General features: G+C 37.5%; 2 protein-coding genes across 5 annotated transcripts; both read left to right on the top strand.

The window, feature by feature from the left end:
* The first annotated feature begins 17 nt into the window (after positions 1-17).
* Positions 18-2,431, top strand: LOC117304802. Its single transcript, XM_033789416.1, has 4 exons — positions 18-33; positions 752-883; positions 1,540-1,696; positions 2,140-2,431. The coding sequence occupies exons 1-4, from the start codon at positions 18-20 to the stop codon at positions 2,222-2,224; spliced, it is 390 nt and encodes a 129-aa protein (XP_033645307.1). The 3' UTR covers positions 2,225-2,431.
* Positions 2,432-3,296: 865 nt separating this feature from the next.
* Positions 3,297-15,156, top strand: LOC117304451 (KH domain-containing, RNA-binding, signal transduction-associated protein 2-like). 4 transcript variants are annotated; one of them, XM_033788914.1, is made up of 9 exons: positions 3,297-3,497; positions 4,481-4,596; positions 5,103-5,219; positions 5,504-5,650; positions 6,256-6,636; positions 7,631-7,680; positions 8,557-8,612; positions 9,369-9,474; positions 13,020-13,106. In XM_033788914.1, exons 1-9 carry the CDS (start codon positions 3,395-3,397, stop codon positions 13,021-13,023), a joined length of 1,080 nt encoding a protein of 359 aa, XP_033644805.1. In that variant the 5' UTR covers positions 3,297-3,394; the 3' UTR covers positions 13,024-13,106. The 4 variants fall into 4 exon arrangements, with proteins under 4 accessions (XP_033644805.1, XP_033644803.1, XP_033644802.1 ...); XM_033788912.1 differs by lacking the exon at positions 9,369-9,474 and having other exon boundaries at positions 8,557-8,573; positions 13,020-15,156; XM_033788911.1 differs by lacking the exon at positions 9,369-9,474 and having other exon boundaries at positions 13,020-15,156.
* The last annotated feature ends 4,361 nt before the right edge of the window (positions 15,157-19,517 follow it).

Below are 19,517 nucleotides of genomic sequence, written 5' to 3'. Positions count from 1 at the left end.
GTGTCGGAAAGCTCACTATGGAACGCCAAACAGGCAAATAATCAGATCAACACATTGATCGGTGTTTTGCATTGATCCATAGAAAAAAGAGCTATTGAATAAACATCGATTAGTGGAAAAGACCGATCGGTTGAAACTGCGAATCACGTGAGGGCATACCACAAGTCACGTGAGGGCATACCTCGACAAACATTAATTTAACGTTTAAATCTAGGAAAGAAACTGATAGTCCAACATGATCCATGTGGATTATAAGTACGATTTGTTTAATTAGTGGGGATTTTCCACATCGCAACAGCAAGCTCAAAATATTAAAAACCGACTTCATAATTGTACTATTATTATTTTCTAATTACAGATTAGCCTTAACGCTAATGAGCAAAAGAGAGATTCGTTATTTCACCATAGCTCAAGTTTCTGATGGACATTGCCACACACGCCTATAAAAAGGGACTGACAACTAAGACTAAGATCAAAACCAAACCTGTGCTGGTGAATGTTTGATCTGTACGTTGCAGTAAAACAAACTTATAAGTATACAAAAATACTCGTTTTTCAAGTCAAGTAACAAAAACAAGATGTTTTTCGGCAACTTCGTGCGGCTGCTTCTGTTGCTAGGTGTGATAGGCCTATGTGAATCCAGTGTGGTTAGCAACTGAGAATAAGAAGAATGTCGGAACATACCAGAACACCGAGCAGGAACCGAAACAATTCACAAATAAACATGAAAACTATTGTTGGCTCCTCTCAGAAACCATTCTGTCTGTTGTGGACCAGCAAGTTCAGTACTGCGTAAACGACGACACGGACGCCCTTATGACGCTAGTGGACCCAGAGATAACAATAGTGATGGATGGATATCCACTTTTAAGTGGATTTGAAGGTAAAGCTTACTTTAACTCATATGAAGAAGCCAAATAGCAGGCATTTTATGCTTCGTTTTTGAAAGGACAAGGGTACCAATGCATTTTCTCTTTGGTAAAGGGTACCCTATGAGGAAATTGTAAATTTCTCTAAGGACACTAAGGACACCATCGCCTTAATTGACTTCATTGCCACCGAAAAGTATCAGGGCTGATAGTGTGAATTAAAAGATTCATTGGATATATTATGCATTTTGATTTGTCGAAGACTGTCACGTGGTTGATGTGATAAAAGACTTCGTTTGAGGGAATTCCGGCACCAGAGCTTCCGTCCCAGATAGATGGGTCGAACGAGGTCGATTTCAAACAGGGTGATATCCGAGATGAATTAGTGCGTTCGCCGTGGGGACCAGAATTTCCTGCCCCATTGCTCTGTGATGAAAATGACCCAAAACAAGCAAACTGTTAAGTTTTCTACGACCATCTATTGGGCGGGGAACTATCAAATCAACTGTTTTCTTTGTGTGTATTGTCCGTTTTATTTTGGCAATTTTTTTTATTATAGCATTCATCACAAAACAAGTGGTTTTCCAAAGAAATGCTATTTTGGTGATCACGTCCACATAATAAACTTTCGGTCAATGTGTCCTAACTTTACATTATTTTTGTTACGAAGGAGCAAAAGTTATGTTTGAAGCACTACCTGAGACGGCCTCTCACATCGAAAATACATACAAAGATGTGGTGCCCATGGACGAAGACGCAAATTATGTATACGTCACGCTTCACTTTGATTTCTTCAACGAGTCGGGCGTAAACTACAAGGATGGCAGGTAAGTCACTCAAAACAGTATTGTTTTTAGCACTTTTGTTTACTTAGCACTTCCACCGGTTACACGCACACTAGTCTTCACCTCAGCTTTACTAACAACCTCTCTCCCCGTTACTCGTTGCCAAGTAAGATTTTACGCTTAAAATTATTTTGAGTAGTTACCAATAGTATCCACTGTCTTTAATGTTTGAAATGAAGATCTAACACAATGGCCGTATCACATTTTAATGCTTGTCACACTCTTTATTGTTCTTCTCTCATTCAAATCAACGCATCCAAACTCATCCTAAAAAGCAATTCATAGTCCATTTTGTTTCAGCTGTGGTTTTAAATTAATTATCTCTGGATCTTGTAAACGAAATTTTAAATAACAGGGACAACAAAATATTATAAACAAACTTCCTAAACAATTTTTTTGTTTCTTCACTTCTGGTTTGTTCACAGCGGGTTGTTCCTCCTCAAGAAGACTGCGGATGGATACAAGTTTTACATCATGGCTATCAGCGCACATGATCAACCAAGTTCTTAATCTATGGCATAACTCGACCCAAGATCAACTGAACTCAAGCATGGAGAATAATTATAACAATCAAGTAGCATTCAGCGTATTATTCATTGTATAATTTGTATCGGTATAGAGTACAGAATTGCGACCCACCATGATATTATAATAGATGTTTTAAAAAAAATGCATCGGGCGTAAAAAATAATATTAATTTAGTTTTGTTAATAAATTTGTTTTACCCATATGCAACCTACCGATGTTTGTTAGCACTGTATACTCAGTACTTTCACGACTTCTGAAAACAAATTACAAGGCATAATAAAACTTGCAATGGGTTGTATTCGAACCCACGACTTTTGAAAATAGACCACAACGAGTCTTGTAATGGAGCAATTCTGTCTTTCAGGCCTCAAACTATAGTTTTTAAAAAGTTCATAATGAGAATTGAGTCATGGTTTATGAGAAGGCCATAGGGCCATATAGCTCTATGGAGAAGGCGTATCAGGTACATTACAATCACAGGCAGGGTTCATCGATTGTTTATAATTATTCACATTTTATCAAGTTTGACTTTGATGCGATTAAACACAATTTAACACAATTTATACTGATCTTTTAGACATAAAAATATTAACAACCAGGTCCTAGTGGTTAGTCCACTCTTATGTAACAACTCCCCAAACCTGCTGCTACAAAATGTACTTGAATAAAGAGGTCTGAAGCAGTGCTTGCATCTTTTAAACATGAAAATATAAACAACCAGGTCCCAGTGGTTAGTCCACTCTTATGTAACAACTCCCCAAACCTGCTGCTACAAATGTACTTGAATAAAGAGGTCTGAAGCAGTACTTGCATCTTTTAGACATGAAATCATTAACAACCAGGTCCTAGTGGTTAGTCCACTCTTATGTAACAACTCCCCAAACCTGCTGCGTGGGGGATCGTCGCGAACCGTGCCGGAATATTCCGAGAGCACACGAAAAGTTCCGAGTGGTCAGGAAGTAAACAGTTTTTACCTACAGAGGGCGCTAGAATTACTGAAAGGGTGGTACTCGGCAATTTTAACAAATACTACGTTTTATAAGAACACAATTTTGTACACCAGTGAAAGCACCCTAAGCGTGACACACGGGGTAGAAGAAAAAAAATCACTTTTATTATTGTGGAAACTGTCAAAACAGACCAGCCAAGACAATGGAGAATGTTGAAGACAGAAGTGCTCGCCTCCAAAATTTAAAGCAAGAAAAGGAGGGTCTCGATCCTGCTTTGACACTCTCAAAGAAAGTCATAAACGATGGTGAGTGAAAATGATGCCCAGTTTACGGACAGCTTCGATGACCTCTCTCTCTGTCTACTGTCCCGCTCGATCGATGGTCCTGTTTGACTTTTTGTTTTTACTACCACATAAATAAGGGAAAAGTTTCCGTATGGCGCCACCACTTTTTCATTCGATATGAAATAATATAGTATCTAATTTACCTCAATGAGATATCCCCTTTTGTAAAAATGAGTGAAAAAGTGGTGGCGCCATACGGAAAGTTATCTGGTAAATTATAAATAAAGAAGTTCTACCTCCCGACCCAAGTTTTCATATCATTTATCATTCAAATCAATAAAAATTAGATTTATTTAGAATCAGAGTAACTCCACCACACCAGACAGAGAGTAGTAGAGTGGTAGAGTGACGACATCACTGACATGACAGACACTGACCATATGGAGGCTATTTCTACCTCCAGGCATAGTTGCGATGATCGATGCGCCGTTGGCAGGAGGATTACTTTATCGCAACTACCTCCATGCACTGACTTGATCACAGTCCTACTAAGAACAAGCCGACAACAAGTCCAGAGTGCCTATAACACGATGATATTACAAGTTTAAAACAGGCCTACCTCTAAAACCACAAATAAACCAAACAAACAAAGACCTTTTTTATATAATATCATTAGAACTATGTGTGCCTTGTAATTCAGGGACTTATGAGGTTCAGTATTCTTTTCAAAATCCCAATTTAATAATATGTGGATGTTGCTAAAATGTTATTTCAGTTATTATTATTTCGCTCCAATTCAAGCTCGGTTGATGCAAGAGGCTTTGACAGACAGGTGACCATGTCCAATAATGCTCAACTGGCAGATTAAAAAAGGAACCCATATTTATTTGAATAATAATAAGACAATTATAATACAATCCAATGTATTTTTTACAAAATTCTTGCCAAGATATTTTAACAAACTTTCTTGTGACCTTTCACCCCCTTTCTTTTGTGTTCCACAGAAATAAAAAGACTTGAAGCTGGCATAATACAACAACCCAAATATATTGACATAATAACAGACAAGCCTCTCAAATTGGAAGTCAGGGTCCTTATCCCTACTGAAGAACATCCAAAGGTTTGTAAAATCATCTACAAATCAAGCCATGGCTGAGCAGTTAAGTCATCAGGGTGTGGGTTCGATTCCCGACGTCCATGACACTTGTGTCCTTGGGCAAGATGCTTTACTTTAATTGTCATCAGGCTCTTTAAAGTAAGGCAGATCAATCCAGATTTAAAGGGATTATGGGAACGTATCACTCTCTTTAAATTAATGGCAATAACAACCTTTGGTTAGGGTTTGAGAGAATAAAGCATTTTGAGAAACATTTCACCTCGGAATATGGCTAGATAAAAAAAGAGAATTTTTTTTATGGCCCATAATTTGAATCTGAGAAGCATGACTGTGTTACGCTTCTCATATTGTGTATTCCTTAATTATTCTTCCTGCATTTAGTACATCTACATTCTACATAACAATCAAACAGTTCAAAACGAAGGAATACTTTGCCTTTACTTTAATTTATTCACACTGAAAACTTATGAAAGGGTAGACAAGATGTAAATTGTTTGTTTTGATTCCAGTTTAACTTTGTCGGCAAACTTCTTGGCCCGAGAGGAAATTCCTTGAAGCGAATGCAAGAAATGACTGGAACGAGAATGTCTATACTTGGAAGGGGGTCATTAAGAGACAAGAAAAAGGTAAGTACTTGTAAACACTTTTTACACAAATTCCCGTCCCTAGGGTCGCCCCTGGGGAATAACAGCCGGTCTTTGCACTCTGATCACGTTACCTCCGGTCTGCCCCAGCAAATGGCCATGCCCCAATTAATTGTTCTTTTCAGAACCAACACTACTCAAAAGAGATTTTCACATGGTGTAGCTGCAAAAAACCTCGCCTAATAAAACTTCCACCCAGTTTCAAATCCTACTTATTTAATATGAATTACTTACTATTACTATCCTCTTCTCCCGTTAATGAACAGGAAGATGAATTGAGGGAAGAGGGATCAGAGAAACATGCCCATCTTAACGAAGACCTCCATGTGTTAATAGAGGTCTACGCACCGGCAGCTGATGCCTACAACAGACTGGCGTATGGCATTGCTGAAGTGCGCAAATATCTCATCCCGGTGAGTCTTCATTCATCTATTTATTTGTAACAACGAGAGGGAGACATCTGTATAATGTTTATATAAAGAGATTGTCAGTTTTGCCTTAACGCACTTTACAATAGAATCCAATCGCAACTGTATCTGGCATCATCAACAGGCCATTTCCGAGTTGACTTTGAATACTGTCTGGTACAATGACTTGCTTAGTCACAATGTACCGCTTACAGAATTCCGTAGACTTAAGAGACAGTTGCTATGTCAAATGGTTCGGGTCAAGACTTTGTATAGCATCCTCCAGATGAGCAGACCCTGGTAACATTGTGCCACACACATCCATTCAGAATTGTGTATGGGTGCCGTAACTACGCAAAATGTTGCCCCTTATCATGTTACATAGCAACTGTTTCTATAGTCTAAGGAATTCAAATTTAAGCGGTAACTTGTGATCAAGCACGCCTTTGTACCAGACAATATTTAAATCTAACACACAAATGGCTTTTTGATCATATGTGAGCCCTGACAGTGCTGAGTCCATCAAAAGCACACTTTGCTTTGATTTGATGGATTTGAAACAATTTGATCGTCACTCTAATCTCTTCGTGTTTCCCATCTGTTTACCATAGGACCCTAATGATGAAATCAGACAGAGTCAGCTCAGAGAGCTCGCCATCATCAGTGGTTCCTACAATGAACCTCCAGCAGGCACCGGACGTGGTGTCAGTAATGCTGGTTCCAGAGGTGCAATGTCCCACCCCGGACCCATGGGAAGGGGAGCTCCTCCTAATATGCATGGGAGGTTCCCCTCACCCCCACAGGGTCCACAAGGCCCCCCTGGGAGGCCTTTTCCTGGTCCTCCTGGTGGGGCGCCTAGCCCTTCTATCAGGGGAGGAGGAGTCGCAGGAAGTAGAGGGGGTTATCAAGGGGGCTTTGGAAGGCAGCAACAATCACCGGGGCAGTTTAATTCAGGTAGAATGCCCCCACCACCGCAAGGAGTGCAAGGCGAAGTGAGTTATCTTTCATTTCAGTCATTAATTTTATTTATTTGTTTATTGGTCACATTGGTTTAGAACAACATGAAATACTCCGACCCTCCAGCGTTCCCCTAAGGATTTTAAAATATACATACATTAAAAAAGTAAAAAACACATTTAGAATACTTGTCTGTGGCCTTCGTTGCCCTGGTCTTGGCCTTGGTGCCCCTTCAAAATGATCCCATGGACTTTAAAGATTTCTAATGGAAGTGCCCCTTTGCAAAATCAAAATGGCCTTGCCCTTTTGAAGATGAAATTCGAGGCCTGTATTAAGCTCTTGAATTACAAGATGACAGCTTAATGAAGCTTAGCCTTGGCATGATGAGTGTGACTGTACATCGCAGTGACATATCAGTGCAAAAATGTTGTATCTCCTAAAATAGCACCTAGGTTAACGGCAAGGTTAAAATTGTCAAAACGTTGTATCTCGCGTAAAATATCAAAGACGTACACACACTACAAGTAGGTGTCGAGATTGAGAATTAACATTTTTTGTGGCGATTATTTTTGTATGAGGTACAATATTTTTGCCAAAAAAAGATACAATTTTTCTACAGCACTGATGCAACGATAGTTACATTTTGTTTGTTAAAGCCAGTGGACACTATTGGTAATTGTCAAAGACAGGTCTCCTCACTTGGTGTGTCTCAACATATGCATAAAATAACAAACCTGTGAACATTTGAGCTTAATTGGTCGTCGGAGTTGCGAGATAACTGTGAAAGAAAAAACATCTTTATCCCACGAAGTTGTGTGCTTTCAGATGCTTGATTTTGAGACCTCAAATTCTAAACTTGAGGTCTCAAAATCAAATTCGTGAAAAATTACTTCTTTCTCACAATGTTTTATATTACCAACCTCTCCCCATTACTTGTAACCAAGTAAGGTTTTATGCAAAAAATTATTTTGAGTAATTACCAATAGTGTCCACTGCCTTTAACTTAGATTAATTTCTTTACCCATTCAGTATAATGAAGGTTACAGTGCAAGGGGAGAAGGATTCAACACTTCAGGAGGGTAAGTGAAAATGTATCGCCATTAAAGGGGCACATTTCCTTTCAATCTTTCAAAATGTTGCTGTTTGCTGGTTTGGAGTTACTCCTTATCCCTTTTAAGAGTTGTTCATGCACAGTGTGTTGTAACTAGTGAGTAGCGATTAATAAAAAAAAACATAGATCTGATTCTGGAATACAACTAGCAGAATATATGCTCCGCCAGTTTGTGGAGACAAAACAGCGGGCTGTATGCTGTCATGAAATGACACAAATGATTTAAATATTATTATATTATTAAGAACAAATGGCAGTATTAAATGCAAGAGGAAAAAGGACTTATAGAACAAGCTCATTTCAGACGTCACCTTAGTATAGGCAATAAATTCAGTAATGGACTAAGAAACGACATCCTCTTTATTCAATTTGTTGGGTGTCATGGCCGAGCAGTCAAGGGCAGTGGACTTAAGTTCTGTAATTTACCGAATGTGGGTTTGAATCCTGACCTGGGCCTGGTCAGTCACAACACTTGTGTCCTTGAGCAAGGCATTTAATCATAATTGTGTCTCTCCCCCGAGTTGTACAAATGGGTACCGGTGAGAGCTGGGGAGTAACCTGTGATTGACTGGTATCCTGTCCAGGAGGAATACAAATATTTTCAGTCGTTTAAAGCCAATGAAACGGCTATAAACACCAGCCTGATGAACCATATTGGCTCAGGACAGACTTTACTTTACCTTAAAGTTACAAAATATGATTAGGACCTGAAACCTTCAAACATTGCTTTTGTGTTTTGAATAACATGGCAGACAGAAATTGATGATATTTCTGCCCAGCTGTGCAATTACCTGAATCATGTTTTATATTTAATCTTTCAATTAATGTCTAATTTCTCTCTCAGTCCTTCTGGATACCAAGGTATGACAACTGATAACAACTTTGGACAATCGGGCTATGGTGAGTCTCCCTAGTCATTGTTTTCAATATCATTTAAAGCCAGTGGACACTATTGGTTATTGTCAAAGTCTTCTTACTTGCTGTATCTCAACATATGCATAAAATAACAAACCTGTGCAAATTTGAGCTCAATTGGTCGTTGGAGTTGCGAGATAACTATGAAAGAACAAAACACCCTTGTCACACGAAGTTGTGTGCTTTAAGATGCTTGATTTCAGGACCTCAAATTCCTAACTTGAGGTCTCAAAATCAAATTCGTGAAATTTACTTCTTTTTCGTAAACTACTCCCCTTCAGAGGGAGTCGTTTCTCACAATGTTTTATACTATCAACCTCTCCCCATTACTCATTACCAAGTAAGGTTTTATGCTAATAATTATTTTGACCAATTACCAATAGTGTCCACTGCCTTTAAATGGTAGGTATACCTTTGGTAATCACGCTTAAAATTAACGGCAATTTAAAACCTTTTGGTTAGAAGCCTGCAGCAGCGTTTGAAAGTATAAAGCATTTTGAGAAACATTTCACTTTGATGTAATGTTTTAAAAAGATAACGGGTTTTATGCCCAAAAAACTGAATCTGAGACAATCTTGAAAACGCGACGACATTTTGAAATGAAAATGTCAGATGCATGCGATGGCCAGAGTATTATTATTACTCAGATAGCACTCACAAAAGTAACCAGCGCTATTATTAACCAATGCTGCTAATAGTTCTTAGCATGTTTCTTCTTTCTTTTCTTTTGATTACTACCAGGTGGGGGTGTTAACAACGGGCAGAGTTGGGGTGACGCAGGGGCACGTCTGAAGGCCCCAACCTCATTTCCCCCTCAGAAAGGCATGCAGCGCACCCATCCCTACCGGTATTGATTTGATATTATTACAAACGGATTGAGTAGACGGCCTTAAAATGGGGGATAATATCATCCTTTAAACCTGAAATTTCACCAGTTTTATTTGTTTCCATTTTTATTTTTTTCCATTCTCAACTGAAACATCAAGCCTTGACCACTCATAATTTTCAAAATTTCATATAAATCCAAAATCTTTCATTCAGAGTGTACTTGACAATTATTTTGTTTAAAGATACTGCCAGTTGATATATCACACACCAGGGGTCGATTTCACGAAGAGTTAGGACTAGTCCTAACTTGGGACTAGTCCTAGGAGATATTAAAAACGTATGGCTGGTCCTAAGTTAGGACGATTAACTCGTCCTAACTCGAGATAAGACGATTCCTAACTCTTTGTGAAATCGACCCCAGGTTTAATACAATAAACATCTTAACACTCATATGCAACATGCTCTTCATTCCAAGCATTAAAGGGGCATGACATGATCAAAGAACTTGGTGAAGTCTGTTGTTTAACTTGGAGAAATATACCATGAAAAACGCGGATATCAACTTTCTCTGGTGTGGTGTAGTATAAATGCGTATAAACTTTACAATACCTCTTCTCCACTTTAAACACAAATTAGTTTTAATCAAGTAGGAAAATAATTTAGCCAACCCTGAACAAAGGTAGTGGCTAATAAAGAGAGTGGCTAGATAGCTCAAATAGTAGAGCGATGTTACGTTAATCCGGAGGTCATCGGTTCATGTCCTGCTCTAGTCAAGTTTTCTTTGTTTAAACCAAACTATTTAAAAACTTACACTTATTTGTTGATTAATCGGGCTAGCAAGAACTAATATACCCACTATTCTTTCTGTTAAACCATCTTCATTTTAAGCTTACTCTGATAGGAGTTAATTGTTTTATCTTAGTGTTAACAATCAGAATTAAGTAAAGACTTTATGTTTGTGTTTCAGAGTCTAACACAATAAATTTTCTCTTTCAATGTTTTTTGTTTTTGTTTAATGGTCAAAGGCTAAACTAACGTTTCTTAGCAAGGTTATGATAACATGTAAACCATCTAAAGCTAAACCATTATAGATTTTAACTTAACAGTGAAGCGAAAAATAATCAGCATTTTATGTGACATTTTAAGCTTATTGGTAGTTGTAGTTTTTGTAGTTTTGTTTTTGTGTTAAATACACCTAGGTCAGAACCAGTACTTGGTATTACAGGTTTCAGTTCAGTTTAACAAAATAATGATCATGTTATTTTGTTACCCTCATTTAAGAGAAATAAATAATGTTTATGTACACTAAAATGGCAGTCATTTATTGGTCTTTAAAACCCATAAATGTAGTATCAATATTCAAAATAAAGTAATATTGTGTAAACCATTAGCATAAACTTTTACAACATAAAACAAAACTTGAAATGTATCTTAAATGTTGGAAAACAACTAAATGTTTATCATATAAACAATGACTATTATCAGTCATTTTAATTTTACTTAATTTGTCAAATAAATGTCTTAATCAAGTGACCAGTATTTTGTTGAACTGTAAAATAAAGATGTGTAAACAGAGCTGAGAGCATCTCCGAAACTGTAGCCTAAAATCTTAGGGGGCATAAGGGTCCACCATTTTTTAAGGGGGGGGGGGGGTACTTCTGGCCATATAAAACTAAAGTTTCCGTTTGCATTTCTCTTAATCAAGTCCATTTTCAGTGCTCTTGATATGCCTTTTACTGGCTATTGTGATAAGATTTAGTCTAACTTGAGCTTAACACACATGTTAATGGAAAAGTAGCATTAAAGTTATCTCATTAAATCATATAACATGTAATGTTTTAAACTCATAAAGTCAATCCGCTAAAAAACTGTTTGTTTAAACCTGCAAGAGATATATTCATGTAAGCGTCAAATTGCCTAATAATCTAAAAAGTTAAATAAAAAATGTAATCACAAACTAATAAATAAATGTTAATCATTCATGTTTATTCTGGGTCTTTTTTTGTAATCATTTTACTTTATTGTTAACTTTGGATAAATATTACCACCAGTTACACTTAAAAATAAAAGTAAAAATACAATCTCGATGAAAAGTGGGCAGGGTTCTAAATTGGGCAACTTGCTTTTAAAATTTAATGAAACTGACTAGTGATCTTAGCTGAAATCTGTTTAAATCAATAAGGAAGTTGGTTTGAGTAAAAAAAACCAGTCATTTTAAATACCATTCTCCGGTGCTTTTCAGAAAGATTCTCAAAAAGCCTTGTCATGTCATCACATGTGTTTATGTTTGAGCTCCGTTTTGTTCAGCCGCTGTGTCATAGCATATGGAGGTATAACAAAGCAACGTCACCCTCATGGCATCAAGTATTGTCTTCTTGAAAGCATAAATGTTTCTAGTTTTTCGATAATTATGAAAAAATTCAGAAGTGAACAAATATCGTAATTACATTGAAACGATAAACAAACGCACATAAACAAGTTTATAAAGCATTCTTGTTAAAATGTTTACCGGTAGTCGTCAAAGTAATGGTAGTCTCACTTGGTGTGTCCCAACATATCCACACAATAACAAATCTATAAACATTTGGACTCAATTAGTCATTGAAGTTGCAAGAGAATAGTGCACGAAAAAAATCACCCTCATGCATAATAAAAGGCTTTAAGTCTGAAGTGTTTTGAGTGAGAGATTACTTCGTTCTCACAAACTACGTCACTTCAGAGGGAGCCGTTTCTCACAATGTTTTGTATATCAACAGCTCTCCATTGCTCGTTTCCAAGTGAGTTTTGTGCTAAAATTTGTTTGGAGTAAATTACCAATAGTTTCCGGTGCCTTGAAATCATTGTAAACTCCCCAGGGTAGTGGGTCACCTCAAACAGCCTTTGTACTAACTTTGCAAGACACAACCTTGAGAAATTCTTGAGTGAATAGTTGTTTGGTTTGATCCATTTGATTATGTTATGCAAAAACAAAAAACAAGATTAAACAAAAAAGGGCTATAAGAAAAAAACAAATCCTTATAGCCTGAGGAAATGGATGAACTTATTATTTTATTATTTTTGGCATTGCCGGAAAATGCAATAACAAATTGTTTCAAAACTCACGACTATGGCCGTACATGTACTTTGCACGTTTGGTTACTGTACGCATTGCAGGCAAAGTCTGCCTCGATTGACGTCACAAAAGGGGTAGGCGGAGTCAGCCCCCCAAACAACTTTGTCTAATTTTTTTAACATATTAAATCGTGACAATAAAAAAAAAATTTAAACTCATTCTTTTGTAGTCTTCAAGAAAGACTCTTCTTTTGAAGTCTTCAAGAAAGACTCTTCTTTTGTAGTCTTCAAGAAAGACTCTTCTTTTGTAGTCTTCAAGAAAGACTCTTCTTTTGTAGTCTTCAAGAAAGACTCTTCTTTTGTAGTCTTCAAGAAAGGTCTCTGCTAGGGTCGAAACATCAGCCCATTAACTATATTTTTGCTTTTATACTATAGGTCCTGCTGGTTGGTTAGCAGTTTGCAACGGCTTATTTTATTTACTCAATATCTTTTTAATTACCAATACTTCAACAGATGAAACCGCGAATACCTCTGACCCAAGTGACAGTACACTTGAGACGTGTTGGATTCTGCTTTATGCATCTACCAAGCAAGGGTTGCTGTCTTATATTACGCCGAAAGATCTACCCACCAAGGAACGTGACGTTTGGGAGAAATTCTTCAGGAGTCGGCTTCCTTAAGGACCTCATGAGAAGGAGATGTAACGACTTATAAGACATGACACAGGTGAAACCATGCAAAGCCTCATTTTTTCATTTTTTTTAACATGGATTTTATGAAATAATTCACTTTTTTTTAACCCACCTTGCAGCCACTGCCAGTATTTGGTCTGGTCCGAATCATTTTGTATTTATCAATCCCTGGTGACTAGATCATCCAAACAAAGTGGCAGCGAGTGATTTGTACACAGAACTCGGGGGGAAGTACACATTTGTGCAAGGGTAAAAACAAGCTATATTCTTTATCCTCAATGTATGTCTGCTAATAAAGGGGATTGGAACTGCTTCTATAACCACCGGTATAGCTCGATGCTTTAATTGGTAAGACATCTGCTTTGACAATGCAAGGTCTTGGGCTCGAATCCCACCAGAGTGATGTATTGCCTGTTGATTTTTTACCACAAAACTGGGAAAATTTCACATCTGTGTTTGGATTAAATAACAAGTTATAAAATGGCAGCTGATTTTATTTTTTGAAACTCTTAACAGTTACAGTCGTTGGTTTTATAAAGGCTCGGTTATACTTGAAGAGGTGCTTTTTTCAAAATGTGTTTTTCATTTCAAAATTTGTGTTGCTGGGGATACAAAACTAATCAGATTAACTTTAGCTTCTGGGATTAAGACTGGAGTTGGAACTTCTTCTGTTCCTTGCTCTATGCAATAACGAAGCATACATGCTTGCTAGGGGTGTCGGAACACAGGAGTGTGAACCAGTGAAACAGTCGCATCTCAATTTAACATTGTAAACAATACATTGCTCTAATCCTTGATTGATAAACTATAATCGATAGAAGTAAATTATAACTAAATAATTATAGACTTTATTAAACTAATCAACCTCTTGCTTTTCTCATGATAGTTTGTTTTTAAAACTATTTTAGCTTTTGCCTTTATATTAAAGACTTTGCCTAAATCAATTATGGGAATGATGTAATCCAAAATAATCATAAATTTCTGATTAATTGTTGCATGTATTACTCACACAATATCAAAAAATTAACAACTCATTAGCAATCTAATTAAACGTCAGTTTATGGCATAATCAAGTTAACTCATAGTGAAATTATTATAATAGTTAATACTCAGATTAAGTATGAAGCCGTTACTCGAATAATACTCAGTTTGACAAAAATAAAGGATTGTTCATATAATTTTTCTATTTAAAGGTAAGGTATCTCATTGGTTGTCTAAGCAGAACTTTTAGACCAATCAATTTGCTCATTTCATTCATTATTCCAATGTTGTTTGATGGCACTAATACACAATACATGATTGGTGTATGGGCAAAACCAATCAATATCACTCATTCATTATTATTCAAATTTAGCATCATAGTTTGGAGCGTTACCTATAGTGCTAAAATATAAGATTCAAACTGCCTCTAGCTACAGGGCAATGTTGATGGTCTAGTGGTAAGACATCTGGCCTAGAATGCCAAAGGTATTGGGTCCGAATCCCGCCCGAGTAATATGCTGGTGGATTGCTTTCTTTCACGGGACTCGGGGAAAGTGCCGGGTACTCGACAATGTGTGGGTAAAAATCAAATAACACAGTGTTAGAAAGGGAAAAAATTGTGTGTTTGAAGTTTGGTTGTGGCAATCCTCAAGAACAAATATGTACATGTACTCCTAAGCATTCAGCATATTCAAACCAAGCTTAAAACCACTAAATTGCCCCTCTCTTGCATGGATAGTTTTCCTAAACTAATGATATACCTTATTATTAATTTTCGTATAAAATCATATTTGATCAAATAAATTAAATTAACTAACCATTTCTAGCTAAAGGACGTTTAGGGAGGACTAATTCACTTCAGATTATTCATCAACCCATGGTACTTTAAAAGAATTCCAATTAAATATAATTAAAATAAAAAGCCACATCTCCTTTAAATGAACACGTTTGGGATTTACTCAAATATTAACTTAAAAACTGACTTGGTAATGAGCATTGGAGAGCTGTTGATAGTATAAAACATTGTGGGAAACGACTCCCTCTGATGCACAGACTTTTTGAGAAAGAAGTAATTTAAAATAATAAGACTTCAATAACTATAAGGCTTTTATTCCTATCTGAATGCACACAAATTCATCAACAAGGGTGTTTTTTCTTTCATGATTTTCTCACAATTTCGATGACCGATTGAGCCCAAATTTTCACAGGTTTGTTATTTTATGCTTTTGTTGTGATATACCAAGTGAGAACACTGGTCTTTGACAATTACCAAACGTGTCCAGTGTCTTTAAGGTGTTCTCTCTGCTGCTGCTTCCCAGGTTTCATCTAAAACATGGAACAGAAGTTTCAGGTTAAATGCCCTCTGACTGGCACTTATGAACAAAGATTCACAAAATAGGGAAACTGTCAACATGGGGCTGTTGGTAGAGTGCCGGTGTCGCATGCAATTATGTCCTCTATACAATACTATCCGGAGGACATTATTGCATATGCAATAATGTACTCCGGATGGTTTTGCACATGCAATCGTGTCCGCCTGGCCGCTGCTGCATAATGCAATTGTGTCCGCCCGGACACATTTGCATATGCAGTTGTGTCCGCCGCGTCCTTGCAGTAAATTAAACGCCCTTGGTCGACGGAACACGTTAGCCATTTTTTCAAGCTAAGTGCTTGTCATGAATGATGACATGGGAAATGTTCGGCCTTTGGGTATTAGCTGCAATCATAAAATAAGTGAATATTCATGCTGCATACATAGGTTCAGTGCATGCACGCTCGCTTACGCGCGCACATACATGTACAGTCATTTACATGTCAACCGGACACGATTGCATATGCAAAAGTGCCCGGAGCGGACAGTATTGCATGGAGGACACAATTGTATCTGACACCGGCACATTAATATGTAGGTCACAAAATTCTATGGTGAGCTTAAACAGTAAATATTATTCATGTAGTGTTAAGTTATAAAAGTCCAATGTTTTGTTTCAGTTTGTTTGTATTTATTAACATATTGTGTAGATCTTATTATGTTTTGAAAATGATAAAAATATATTTTGTATTCTTATAAAGAATCTTGAGATCCTTCCGTGTGTGGTTTTTGTGAGTGATCATTAAGTCGAGGGGGGGGGGGTTTCAATTAACTGATTTCAGCTGCATGCCAACCCAAACCAACTGTCACCATTGGCACATGGCCAACTTAACCTAGGGCTGAAACAGGGTTACCCCCTCACAATCTGAAAGATGCAGGCATTGGCATCATCAACAAGAGCCTGGCTGGTAGAGCAGAATGCATTTGGAGTCACCAGGGGCATGTTGCCACCTATTCCTGGGGCTGAAACAGGGTTACCCCCTCACAGTCTGAAGGATGCAGGCATTGGCATCATCAACAAGAGCCTGGCTGGTAGAGCAGAATGCATTTGGAGTCACCAGGGGCATGTTGCCACCTATTCCTGGGGCTGAAACAGGGTTACCCCCTCACAGTGTGAAGGATGCAGGCATTGGCATCATCAAGAGCCTGGCTGGTAGAGCAGAATGCATTTGGAGTCACCAGGGGCATGTTGCCACCTATTCCTGGGGCTGTAAGGGTGTAGGCATGGGTATCATCAACAAGAGCCTGGCTGGTAGAGCAGAATGCACTACCTTCTTCCTTCAAAGTGCTGCTGCAGAAAATTTGAAGATTACCGCACTGTGGCTAGGCGCACGCGTGAAACCAGGGGACCGTAAGCCAATCAGGTGCAAAATATACATGGTGCAAGTAAAAACTGGCCAGCAAGATTACTAACTAGGTGAGACCCTCAGTGCATTCTTGAATGCATCTAGAGAGGGTGAGAGGGCAGGGTCCATCTTCAAGCAGTTCCAGTCCCTAATTGTGCGAGGAAAGATAGATGATACATAGACCTGATTGCTGCAGTGCGGGATGTAGAAGCGAGATCCATGTCCTCTTCAGAGGTTTATTGAGTGGGATCGTTGTGGGCGTCATCCTATGCACCATCTACCAGTAGTCAACCACAAAGCATTAACCAAACCAACAAAAGTAAAGCTCCACTACAGTTATTAGACCGAGAAAGATCGTGTTTTGTTTTAATGTATTCCACTAAGTTCCAAATTATTAAGCAAAAAGTTCAATACAAAATTGCAAAATATAATACCAAAACTATTACAATTCATTCAATTAACACTCTTTGAATGTACAGACACAGTTCCACCATACATGTAGATCTTTCAGTCAATTAACATTCCATATCTGCTGTATCTGCTTCAAATTTCACTGTTTTATAATTAACAAAACCATGGAATTGTACTTAATGCTTGACCTAAAGTGGTGCAACATATACAAATAGAATCATTCATCATATTTGTAAAAGATGTTTGGTTAAAAATATTGCTTGAAAACAAAAAGTTTGCAGGACAAGAAACTGCACAATTAATCAGTATTTCTTTCTATGCGGCCAAGTTGGGTTTTTTTTTTCTTTCTCTTGAACACTTTATTTTGACAGGAATTAGTGTAAATCCATTCATGCAAATGAGACAAGTACAATTCTTAGCAGAATTTGATTGAGTTACTGAGCCATTAATGTTAATTTAGATTTGAATAATGTTTCGTACAATAACCACTTGCATTTGAATTTCTCAGACAAAGAGATAGCTGCTATGTCAAAAGGTCTGGGCAAGCTTTTGAATAGTTATGTAAGAGATGGTGAACACCCACAAACAATTCTGAATCGATGTGTATGACACAATGGTTTGCTCATCTGGAGGTTGCGTTACAAAAGCTTGCCCCAAACCATTTGACACAGCAACTGCTTCTAAAGTCTGAGGAATTCAAATGTAAGCAGTAGTTTGTGACTAAGTCATTGTACCAGATTTGATTCAAATTAAACTCAGAAATGGCTTAAAGAAATACATGAAGAATAATGCATCTGTAAATTACTGATATTGAAATCATAATTTAAGAAATTATACGCATGTGTTAAAGCCCCAGATGTGGCTCCTAATGTTCAAACGGTTCCAATGCTGATCTTAGGGCAACCCTTGAGATCGTACAAAATCAGTCAATGACTGACCTTTTAGGATGATGATACGCTTGAGCTATGACCGTTGGGAACATATTGTTCACCGTTTATGTACATCCATTGTACGCCCAAAGTTTAAATAGATAAATAACACAATGAACCTGGGTTTAAATTGAATGAAATCAGGGGGAAAAAAGATATGTGTACAATTAAGCACCAGTTAGATTCATACATCATTGCAACTTGAAAAACTTTGCACAAAAATCTTAATATTTGTTCTCCAATAAATTGAAAATTCATAACATGAAAAACTTGCAATGAAAAATAAAAATAATTCTAGGCCCTCTACAGCCGCTGTTGTCAGGTTCCTAGCATACCAAATTACAATGATAGTGCAAATTTTCATTCCATTACATGGGACCAGACTATTTTCACACCAGCCTCCATTTGGTTTCATTCATTCGTAAGAGAAAACAACATGGCCACACAAAATAAAGCTTTCATTCGGCAAGGGGCTGGTTAAATCAGCAACCACTTTGTCAACCACTCATCAACGTTTCATAGACCTTATCGCAAATACTCGGCATGCGCGCGTTAGGCTTGGTCTGAGGTGTATGCTGGTCTAAGGTGTATGCTGGTCTAGCTAGTGCTCAAGTTTGATCGCCAACTAGACCAGCATGCACCTCATTCAACAGCTAGCGCTTGCGCAATGGGTTTTTGCGAAAATGGCAGACTAAATAACCAGCTAGAGTCCTATGATCAAACTTCTCCAAGTAAAGTGTTCATGAGAACACCATAAAGCATTTTTTATAAAATCCCTTTTCAGAGAAAAGACGTTATCTTGCTTCAAACTCTCAAAAACTTTCAGTTTATCACAATGCATGAAATGCCGCATCAAAATCTTCATAAATAATAAACCATCTTGCCTTGGGTTCAATCTCGTAAGAAAAGATCTACACTTAATAGAAATCTTAAAAGTATGTAAGGATTTAACTTACAATCTTTACCCACTTGTCAAATAATAAAATGTTAACATTGTATTGATGCTACTAATAATATATTTAATTAATTTTGTATTATTAATCTTAAAGCACTCAAGGAATCCTCCTAGATAATTTGACGACATATATGTCTCAAGAAACCTACATCCGTAGTAGTGGAACACAAACTGATTGGGAGTGGGAAAACTGGGCATTTAGGGGAGTAATAAGTCATACCATTGACGTAATGCCAGTGGTGTAACTAGTGAAGGAGGAGAGGCGCCCCAACAACTCTGAACCGTTACCCCCCCCCCCCCCCCCATTTTCTTATTTTTCCAGAAA

This window comes from Asterias rubens, chromosome 21 (assembly GCF_902459465.1).
Source record: "Asterias rubens chromosome 21, eAstRub1.3, whole genome shotgun sequence".
NCBI classification, from domain to species: domain Eukaryota; kingdom Metazoa; phylum Echinodermata; class Asteroidea; order Forcipulatida; family Asteriidae; genus Asterias; species Asterias rubens.
The sequence above is the reverse complement of the archived record's forward strand: the minus strand, read 5'-3'. Positions and strand labels throughout refer to the sequence as shown.

Bases quoted from the DNA above. Each gene is read 5' to 3' on its own strand.
- LOC117304802 (XM_033789416.1), top strand. The intron at 884-1,539 runs GTAAAGCTTACT...TTTGTTACGAAG, and splicing joins ACTTTTAAGTGGATTTGAAG to GAGCAAAAGTTATGTTTGAA. The intron at 1,697-2,139 runs GTAAGTCACTCA...GTTTGTTCACAG, and splicing joins GTAAACTACAAGGATGGCAG to CGGGTTGTTCCTCCTCAAGA.
- LOC117304451 (XM_033788911.1), top strand. From the start codon at position 3,395: ATGGAGAATGTTGAAGACAGAAGTGCTCGCCTCCAAAATTTAAAGCAA. The intron at 4,597-5,102 runs GTTTGTAAAATC...TTTTGATTCCAG, and splicing joins CTACTGAAGAACATCCAAAG to TTTAACTTTGTCGGCAAACT. The intron at 7,681-8,556 runs GTAAGTGAAAAT...TTTCTCTCTCAG, and splicing joins GGATTCAACACTTCAGGAGG to TCCTTCTGGATACCAAGGTA.